Here is a 10,403-nt window from a genome sequence, read left to right as displayed (position 1 = left end):
AAGTAAGGAGACAGATGGATCCTTAATATGACATATCCAAAGCAGAATGCATGTAAAAATCACTGTCTCTGAAGACTGGAGTTGTAGCTGCTTGGGTGAGCATCCCAAAAGAAAGGTTCGCTCACTCTCCTATACAGTCAAGAAGACAGAGTTAACACTGGGAGATTAATCTTTATTTAGGAGGACAGAAATCACCTCTGCCACCTTTTCCATTATTAGTAGTTCTCCAGCTGCCTCAGCTAGAGGATTAGGGATTCATTCTTTCAGAGTTCATTGAAATGGCCTTCTATGCCCAGGTGAGCTCTTATTTGAGCTGATTTTTAAACAAGCAGCAGCTCTCAGAGCAGAACAGACACTGAGGCCCTCTGAGCTCAGACACCCATGGAGAGAAGCAGAATGCTTTCTTCTTTTCAGTAGGTCGAAAGAGACTGGTCACACCAGCCTCAGGAGGTTACATGAGCCACCTGTCTCACAATGCTACAGCTGATGCTGCTCCTCCCACAGAGGATTCTGCTGCCTGCATTCCTGTTCCATTTCAGGGTGCAAGTTAGGAGGGAGCAAAGGCAAGGCTGCTCTGGGCATCTATCCCCACACTCCCAGAGCTGCAAGCAGAGGAGGGATTCGTTTTTCCCTTTGACAACTGAGATACTTTGCTCAGCTCTCCTCCAGGGAACCCTCAGCAGGCTTGTTTCCACCCTGCAGTGACAGTGAGGTGAGCTTAGGGAAGGGTATCATGAAGCTGATGTTGGATATGAGGTAGGAATGGTGACGATTTCTCCAGAGCCAACTTTGTAGCTCCCTGTTCTCCTGGACTGCTGCAGCAGTGAGGGCTTCCTAGAGCCTGGCTCTGGCATTCTGCGCCATCAGGAAGTTGCTGATGATCCCAGACACCACCTCAGGCTCGTTCAGATGCACAAAATGAGTCCCAGGCACCTCTACAAGCTGGATGTGCTGGAGGGAGAAGACACAATAAGATATGGACCAGGAAAGCGTTCCCTCAGGCAAGCTCTGCTTGCTGTGTGGCACTTGGTGGGGGTGAAGCAGGACAGGGATGGGGGACTAGGGAAGAGCTGAGTCCAGAGGGCAGTTACTGACTTCAGACCAGCAGCATGGGCAAAGCTGGCTTCCCCCTGAGTGAGGGCTGTGCGGTTCAGGACAACGTCCACCAAGGTGAGCTGCTTCCTCGCTGCAGCTCCCAGGTTGGTGGCGCAGAGAGTGGAGATGCAAGGATGGAGTCTGTTCTCACCTCTTTGAGGATAGACTCAAATGCCTCCTGTAGGGCTTTCACAAAGTGATTGCTGCGGTCTAGCTTGCGCGGTACCAAGAGTCCATCTCGTGCTCTGAAAAGCAAGGGCAAGGTTCAGTACAGCACACAGTGTGCCTCCCTTTGTCTTTGCTGCTCTCTGGGGCAGAAGCATTGTCCCCAAGACAGACCCAACTGCCCTTTCCAGGCTGCTCACGAACAGGGTCACAGGGTCACACTTGGTAGCCAGAGGCGCCCTGCACAGCTTCACTAAGCAGCCATTTTCTATCAAACTATCAGTTTAAAACCCTGGGTGATTGCCGAGTAGTATCAGAGTGGAGACTGGTTAAATATTATCCCCCCAGGGCTGCTCCTTAACTGGTCTGAGTACTTTCCTCCCTGCCCCCACCCTGTCTTGTGCTCTTTTTCCTTCCAGCCAGCTTCAACATCTCCCCTCTGTCCCTTTTCTCACTCCATGCTGCTGCTTTGAACAGGGTGTGCCCTGCTTGGAGAGGGAGGTACCAGGGAGGTCCACCAGGAAAAGCCAGCATTAGACCTCCTGCAGACCTAAGATCATGCTGTCGCCTACCATGCTGCAAGTGATGGGACAAGGTGACATTGCAGGCTCAAAGGGGTGTACTCTCTATGGCCTAGATGACTTGTCCTCACTATGATGTTGCATTTCTAGACAAGCAGGAAAATCCTGAAGCTCTTATGATTTCAACAAACCAGGGAATCCAAAACTGCACCTCATTTCTCAACTTCCAGCACTTCCTCTCACTTCCTAGAGAATCTTTTTTAACAGCGCTACAAAGGACCTAAGGTAGCCAGAGCCTGGCACACCTTGCCCTCCAAAGAGATGGAAAAAAATGCAGAGGACTGACAGAACCACCTACCCACCCAGACAGCTTAACAGCTTGTAGGGTTTTGTGCAAGCCACTGGCTACCTCCCCACAGCTCCCTGCCCCAGGCACCCAGGGGACAGCTTGCAAGGGCTGGGTCAGGCTGGGGGCTCCAGGACCGGCTGGAGGAGGTGGAGGTTGCTGTGATTTCACCTGTTTGCTCAGGTCAAGAGGTTTTGGGGTCTGGTGAAGGGGACAAGCTGAGTTGCTGTGACTGGGGGGTCAGACCAGGAGGAAAGTGAGCAGGAACAGTGCTGTGGAGGGTCACGTGTTTGCCAGGATGGCCCCTTGCTGTAGGGCCAAGGGACAGAAAGTCGTGGGATGCTGTGGGGAGGACAGGGCAGGTCCAGCATTTCCTCAGCCAGCCTTGCACCAGCACCAGGCTGGGAGGACATGCCGGTTGCTCTCTGCCTGCTCCAGGAGCGAGCCCAGCCCAGGGCACTGGTGGGGAACTGGGAAATGCTTCTCCCATGTGAGGCTGTATACTGTTGTGCCAACTGCTCTGAAGGTCTGAGTGGCCACTGCAGAGGGAACAGCAGAGGACTCATTTCTAACCTTCACCCCCTCCACTCAGGGCTGCAGGGAGAGCTGATTCGACTTGTGCCTCACTCACACAATGATGAGAACACGGTCCTGAATCTTCTGCATGAGCTTCACGCATTGCTCCACCGTGAAGAACTCTTGACTCTGCTGCAGGTGCAAAGGGAGAGTGACAACGGTCAGGGACAGCAGCTGGGGGCAGAGGGTGTCCCTGACCCCTGCTGCACTAGCGGCTCTGAAGGCAGAAGCAGCTGTCCCAGCACAGCAGCTTTGGGGCATGAGAGGCGGCCAGGCTGCACACAAGAGTAGCTGGCTCTGCAAAGGCTCCTTGTGTCCAGCTGCGTTTCAGGGCTGCCAACAACGCTGCCTGCTGGGATGCAGCACATATGGGAATGATCTCATAGCAGAGAAAAGCTTCAAAAATCCTTTTACTAAAAAGGAGACAGTTCACTACCCTGAGTTTCATAGCCTGGCAGTAGCACAGGTAGAGGAGACTCTACTTGCTCAAAAGTGGCACAAAGCTATCAAAATATCCAATGCAAGGACTGTGCTCCGCTCTCTGTCCCCATCTTATACGGGTGACCTGACAAAGCAGCTGACTGAAAGCATCCATCCATCTGCTGCCTGAAGAGTTATAGCGGAAGGGAAATGTGGCCAGGAGGCCCTAGGGCAGAGGAACTGCTAAAAAAAAAATCTGTAACATTTTCCAGTGATTCTGTAAGCTTAGCCAGTTAATGATTAAGTGCAGGCTCTTTTAGCAGCAGCATTTAAAAGAGGTGTGGGAATTATGGAAGCAGGGCCTAGGGTCAGTGAGCGGGGCCTTCACTATCTCCCAGTTTTCTGTAAGCTCAGGGCTCAGAAGCAGCAGGGGGCACGTCCGAAGAGCAACACTCACCGTACGGGCTCTCATGTCTCTGTTATACACCAGCCCTGGAATAAAAAAAAAAAGAGAGAAGTTTTTCATGTCATACTGGAGCAGGAGTTGCTCTCCTTCTCCTCACCCTTGGGATATGCCCAAGACTTTTTGAGATGAGAAAAATAGGATTCATTCAGATTTCTTTTTTTTTTTTTTTTAAACTTATTTAGCTGTTCTAGGACTCAAGCACCAACGCCAGTCGCTGGGAGTGGAGAGCTCTGCCTCCAGACCTAACTGATCCCATTCAGGCTGCATAGCGAGGGCACCCTGTACCCTGCAGAGGACAATGGCTGGTGGCACCACTCCCTTCCCACACCCAGCGCTGTGACGAGCCCTGTCTCCACGCAGCCCCTTACCAGCGGGTGTCTCAGTTGCTCCTCGCTGCAGCAGGATTGCCCCACCCTCTGCTGTCAGATGTCTGTTTGCTTCTAAGAGCCTGGGGGGAGACATGGCAGAGAGACTGCGCTGCTGGAAAAGGGAGGAAGCGAAGCGAAAATGGCATGACAAGGCGACAGCGAGCACTCAGGCTGCTTCAGAAAAGAGCAGGGGGAAGCAGCAGCTTCTGGCAGCAAAAGCAAAAGGTCTTGCAAAGATTCCAGAGGACTCGAAAGGGGAAGCACAGGGACAGTTTCCATTCCCATCCATGCAGCTGTAACTCTGTCCAAGGTGAGGGCCAGCAGCAGGTGAAGAGGACAGATGGGAACCCACCTCTGCAATGCTGCTTCGGGGCTGCGTGCTTTGGGAGTTTGCTGCTTTGCCTCTAGACTCAGTAATCTGTCAATCACGATCCGTTTTGATTTCAGCCACGCCTCAGTGTCCTGAAACAAAGAGGGGTAGGGAACAGGAATAACCCCTCTTCTGAATCGTTTTACCCCCTATCAGAGGGTAAAAGAGGGCATTTCACCCTTCAACATCCCTCAGAACTGGTACCACTTATGGACATCATATTAAAAATGCCTGTTTCTGGGGAAAAGGGAACAATACTTAAAAGGCAAGGTAGGAATAGAAAGCTAAGCATTGCTGTAAAGAACTTACTAACTTTTTAACCTTGCAATCTTTCTACCCCTTTCTACCTCACTTTTGAGTTGAGGACAACTGTCTGAAAGAACAAGGGAAATCTGGTAATTTTTGTCTCTCTGACCTTGGGATTCTGTCCCACTTCTGCCAATCAAAGCCCCCGCATCTGGTAGCGATGATGGCAGGTTGGGAATGTAGCTTTATGTCCCTCCAGGAACAGAAAAAGAAATCCACCGATCTTTCACCCAGGTCACCCAACAAGCTGTTGGCAAAAAGACAGCTTCAGCTGACAGAGGTTCCTGTTCCCTTTGTACAAGGGCATGGCACAGACAAGTGAATTTTGGTGCTAAGGGACTACAGGATGTGGAGAACTACGAAGTGTCTTGTGGGATCCAGCGTACCCTCAGCAGGTCTGCTGATGACACCAAGCTGAGTGGTGCAGTTGACACACCTGAGGGACAGGATGCCATCCAGAGGGACCTGGACGAGCTCGAGAATTGGGCCCATGCAAACCTCATGAGGTTCAACAAGGCCAAGTGCAAGGTCCTGCACCTGAGTTGGGGCACCACCCATATCATTACAGGCTGAGAGATGAAGGGGTGGAGAGCAGCCCTGCAGAGAAGGACTTGGGGGTACTGGTGGATGAGAGATGGGATGTGAGCTGGCAATGTGCGCTTGCAGCCCAGAAGGCAAATTGTACCCTGGGCTGCATCAAAAGGAGCGTGGCCAGCAGGTCAAGGGAGGTGATTCTGCCCCTCTACTCCACTCTGGTGAGACCCCGCTTGGAGTCCTGTGTCCAGTTCTGGAGCCCTCAGCACAGGAAAGACATGGACCTGTTGGAGAGGGGCCAGAGGAAGCCACAAAAATGATCGGAGGGATGGAACACCTCTCCTGTGAGGACAAGCTGAAAGAGTTGGAGTTGTTCAGCCTGGAGAAGAGAAGGTTCCAGAAAGACCTTATTGCGGCCTTTCAGTACTTAAAAGGGGCCTATAAGAAAGATGAGAACAGACTTTTCAGCAGGGCCTGTTACGACAGGACAAGAGGTCATGGTTTTAAACCAAATGAGGGGCGATTCAGGCTGGACACAAAGAAGAAATTTTTTACGATGAGGGTGGTAAAACACTGGCACAGGTTGCCCAGAGAGGTGGTGGATGCCCCATCCCTGGAGACATTCCAGGCCAGGCTGGACGGGGCTCTGAGCAACCTGAAGATGTCCCCGCTCATTGCAGAGGGGTTGGACTAGATGAACTTTGAGGGTGCCTTCCAACCCAAACTATTCTATGATTCTATGAAGGGCCACCCTAAGCAGGGACCTCAGTCCATGCAACAAGTAACAGATCTGTGCCTGCCAAAAGGAAGAGTCCTGGAGACTTGTGTGGCCTGCCAGGAACTGGTCACATCAGTGCTTTCTCTGAACAAATGAGGGAAAGAAAACAATACATCTATTTTTTATTTTAGAAAGGTAGGGGAAGGAAACATGAAATCTAACCTCTGAAGCTAGCAGAAAGCCAAGATTTTCCAGCAGGATCAACTTGTCCACCATTTCAGGATAAAGGAAACAGAACTGAGGAGAGATGAAACAATATGAGAGAAAGAAAAAAGCTGAGGATTGAGTTTTTGTCCAGCTACATTGGAGAGAGGGTCAGGGAAGGGCCTCTCCTCCCCTGAGATCCAAGTCTCACACAGCCTGTCCCTTCATTCCTTTCCCATTTGTTATTCCAGATGCAAAAATCACAAATCCCATGAAGAAATGACGCTTTACTCACCATTCCTGCCACAGACCCACCTGCAAAGGAGAGAAGAGTGCTCAGTTATGCACAGGATACCCACCAGTAAGAGAAACTCCCCTTTCCCACAGCAGGAGCTGCCTTAGAAGCAGAAATGCATGTTGTACCAAGGGACAGAGCCCCAGCTACAGAGCAGAGCTGGCCCAGCAGGCAGGATGCAGGCAGAGAGCAGGGTTGTTGCCCAGCTGGAATCCCTGTCCTGCACCATCCCCATCTCCCTCAGGCAGCAGAGGCCAAGGAGGAGTTACTACTCAAAACCCTGTGGTGTGCAGGTCTTGTGACCTGTGGCCAGAGCAGCCTTGAGGGGCAGAACCCAAATCACAGCAAAACCCAATCATGTCCCAAGCACAAAGGGACAGATCCTGGAGTCCCGTTCCCCTCAGCAAGCTCCATGACCCACCAAGAAGGGCCCTGCTGTCCCCAGGCTTTGTGGCCTTGTGGGAACCAGGCAGAAAGGCCTGCTGCGAATTCTGCCACAGACCACCCTTCTTCGCCCATCACTGTTCCCTCCGGGGGGCAGGGGAAAGGTCCGCTATAGGGTCTTGAAAGCAGAGGCATTTCAAACAAGGGCACACATTTTTGAATCACGCAACCAGGAACCTGGTACTTGACACAACACCATAAATATTCCAACCCAGCTCCTAGCAGCATGCCTCGTAAGTTAATTATCTACTCCTATTTCCATAAATCTCACAGCTTACAAGGACAAGAGCCACTTACCCATACTGTGACCCATCAGGGTGAACCGTCTCCACTGCAAGGCTAAGTGGCAACAGACAAAAAAAGACAGAGCTGCGTTAGAAACCAGAGCAGCGGCATCTCGCTGCTTCTCCACCAACATGGGCCCCTTCTCCTGGGAGGGCTTTTGCACTGCTTAATTTGCTTCCTAATCCAGAAACGAGGTGGCTAAGTAGGCGAGTTGTAAAGAAAAAAGAGCATCCACCACCTCATTTCCTTGGTAGTTAAGTCACGCAGCTCTCAAGCTCTCTTTGTATGGCAAACAAACTACAGCAAATCCCCATTCATTGCCAGACACGAGACTGGTGCGAACCAAGAGAGCCTGACTGGGCAGCATCTGCTGGAACAGAGAGACCTTGACAGAGCATTCTCCTGCAGAGCATTCCGCAAGAACCCTGAGGACACAGAGCCAGGTCTGCTGCCTTGAGGAAAGTATGATTATTTCACAAGTAAAAGCTCTCTGCACAATTTAGCACATCAGGCTCTTCAGTCCATTTTTAGGGCACTCTGAAAGGCTTATGGGAACATACTGCTTCATCAGTGCTGCCCATCTGAAATATGCCTCACTGAAAGATGTGTTTTACATTCTGGCACGTCAAAGAACTTCCAGAGGTTCTTTGTATGCAGAACGAGGGATGCAAAACTGCGCATGCCACAAACTCCAGCAAGATCAGCGTACAGATGGTCAGTTAGGTCAGGAGTTATCAAGAGCCCAAGACAACTTGGCTTTCCAATTTCTTTGTATGATATCAAAGCAAGCAGCAAGCTGCCACCAGAGAGAATCAGAAGAGTCTCCAACTTACACCTAACACTTGTTAGAGTTCACCGGCTGCTTACAAAAAGTCAGTCGAGCAGAACTATTTAGTTGGATCCACCACTTCACCACTACTGCTTTTTAGTATAGAAGCACTTGCTTCCCAAGGCTTACTGTTTCTTCTGCTCACAAAATAGTAAGAAACAGGGATGCTTATCTTATCTGTGGTCACAAATCACCAGCTAAAATCAGGCTGGGGAGAAGCAGAGGGAACTGATCCCTCTCCTGGCAGTAAATGCTGCCTGCTTGTTCCAAGGAGCAGCAGCAATATAGCACCCCCTTCATAGACATCTCCTCAAGTGCCCCTTCAACTACTCACCTGCCACCACCCGGCGCACATCGCTCACGTAATCCAGAAAATGGTAAGGGGAGCCTGCAGGTCGGTGGGATGACCAACCATGGCCAGAAAAATCCATTGCCACATAATAGCAATCTGAAAGGGAGAGAGTATCAGATGTGCAGCCCCTGCAACACAACAAGAACCATCCTGATAAGCCAGACCTACCTCTGGGGAGCAGTGGAATGAGCTTGTCGAAGGTGTTGGCATTGTCCAGCCAGCCGTGCAAGCACAGCACAGGGTGTCCCTCTGAGGGTCCCCAGGCCTTGGCTGCCACGTGGCCCCAGGGCACGGGGAACTTCAACTCTGAGAACATGCCCAAAATAAAGTGCTCACAAGTGATGTCCCTGGAGAGCCACGTGCTCGGAGTAGGTCCCAGGGATCTTGTTAATGGCCCAGAGCTCTGAAAACAGTAATAAAGGTCTTTAGTAACTCACCAGCCTCCTGTGGTCTTAATTAGCAGCTTGCTGATTTATAGCTCCCCATTCAACATCCCAGGCTGTCGTCCCTGCCTGCCTGTTTGGGGAATCCTCCTCCCAGCACGTACTCACAGTGCTCCTAGGAAGAAACAAGCTTTCCCTACGCAGGAGGAGAAAGCTTCTTCTGTGTCTCTGCAGCAGCTGCAACCCGACCAGAAGGCGCAGGAGATCTGCCAAGAGGGAACCATGCAGAATTCCCCCAGCTGGCTGCAGTCAGCCAGGCACCTGTCCTGGACCAAAACCACAATTTTGGGAATAAGGATGCTGCCTCCATTACTAGACTGTTACCACCTCCTCCTTGTTTCCCTTGGCGTTTCTCCTCTTTCACACCACCAGTCGGCACCTTCGAGAGAGCAGCTGGCTGGATGCCACACAGCAGGTCACTGCTGCCACCCTCCTGTGCACCCTGCAGGGCCAGAGACCCTGCACAAGATACGGGTCCACAACCCACACCCACTCAACTTCAACCCTGCCTCATCACTGCCGATCTGCCTGGCAATCACTGGGCTACATCTGACCTTAACACAACCCGAGGCTCCCGAGTGAACCCCCCACCACTACCCAGGCTCTAGGGATCTTCCAGGGGTGGGGTGAATATCTCCCCTTTACTCTCAAGCTCTTCTGACGCCGGGGGCCCCATACCCAAGTCTCTCATGCCATATCCCCTTCCCAGAGTCTTGCCTCAAGTCTCTGCTCCCTTAACTAGCCCCCCTGAGACCCCACAGTGATTAAATCACTCTACAGCAAGTCCCTCCTGAGCTGGTACCTCTGTAGGGTGTGAGGACAGAGGCGGGCTGAGAGGGGAGGCTGCTGTCAGGGCCCTGAGAGCATTTACAGGCCCTAAGGGTCCCGACCAGCCACCCTGGGGCCTCCCATACATCTTTCCGTCCTGCCCTATTTAAGCTGAGCCCAGGACCAGCCCCAGCAACGCTGTGGGTGTCGGTTTCCAGCAGCCCTGCCTGACCCCGGCTGCCCTTGCCGGCCCCAACCCTGACAGCCCTGAACTGACTTCCTGGTGTGACCACGGGCCTGCCCCTTCCGCACGGGCCTGCCCGGTGACCGGGGCTGCCGGCCGAGCCCGGCTGCCTCCCCAGGCCCGCCGGGGCTCCGGCCCTCGGGTGTCCCCGGCTGCGGGGCAGCGGCCTCGCCAGGAGGGCGGGAAGGGCCGCTACACCCCGGCCTTCTCCTCAGAGCGCCCTGGGGCAGCTGGCCCGGGCCCAGGGGAAGGGCTGCCCGGAGACCGACCCCCGCCCGGCGCCGAGAGCGGCCCCCGGAGCGCCGCGGCGGCTGGCCGCCGCCCCGGCCCCGCTCCCCGCGCCGCCCGCACGCTGCGCCCCGGCCCCCTCCTACCGTTCCGTCTGCCCGGGCCGGCAGGGCAAGGCCGCGGCAGGAGGACGCAGCCCGGCGGCGGGGCGGGCCGGCCCGGCTGCACCGCCCTGCTCCCCGCCTCCCCGGGGCGCCCCGGCCTTGCGCTGCTCCGCCGGCCCGGGCACCCGCGGCCCGGGGAGGGCGGGGGAAACGGCGCCATGTTTGTCTGCCCGCATCACCTCCCGGCGCAGGGGGTGCAGCGGGGACACGGGGCGGAGGGGACACGGGGAGCACCTCCCGGGTCCGCATCGCTCCCCGCGCT

General features: G+C 53.7%; 1 protein-coding gene across 2 annotated transcripts; it reads right to left on the bottom strand.

Moving 5' to 3' along the window:
* Positions 1-151: 151 nt before the first annotated feature.
* Positions 152-10,203, bottom strand: SERHL2 (serine hydrolase like 2). 2 transcript variants are annotated; one of them, XM_065647034.1, is made up of 12 exons: positions 10,124-10,203; positions 8,463-8,697; positions 8,277-8,390; positions 7,126-7,167; positions 6,385-6,404; positions 6,108-6,182; positions 4,310-4,419; positions 3,958-4,037; positions 3,581-3,615; positions 2,759-2,835; positions 1,247-1,340; positions 152-951 (listed from the first exon to the last, which is right to left on the bottom strand). In XM_065647034.1, the coding sequence occupies exons 2-12, from the start codon at positions 8,608-8,610 to the stop codon at positions 835-837; spliced, it is 912 nt and encodes a 303-aa protein (XP_065503106.1). In that variant the 5' UTR covers positions 8,611-8,697; positions 10,124-10,203; the 3' UTR covers positions 152-834. The 2 variants fall into 2 exon arrangements, with proteins under 2 accessions (XP_065503106.1, XP_065503115.1); XM_065647043.1 differs by lacking the exon at positions 10,124-10,203 and adding an exon at positions 8,846-9,022.
* Positions 10,204-10,403: the final 200 nt, after the last annotated feature.

Source organism: Caloenas nicobarica, chromosome 1 (assembly GCF_036013445.1).
Source record: "Caloenas nicobarica isolate bCalNic1 chromosome 1, bCalNic1.hap1, whole genome shotgun sequence".
NCBI classification, from domain to species: domain Eukaryota; kingdom Metazoa; phylum Chordata; class Aves; order Columbiformes; family Columbidae; genus Caloenas; species Caloenas nicobarica.
This window is presented reverse-complemented; position numbering and strand designations above follow the sequence as displayed.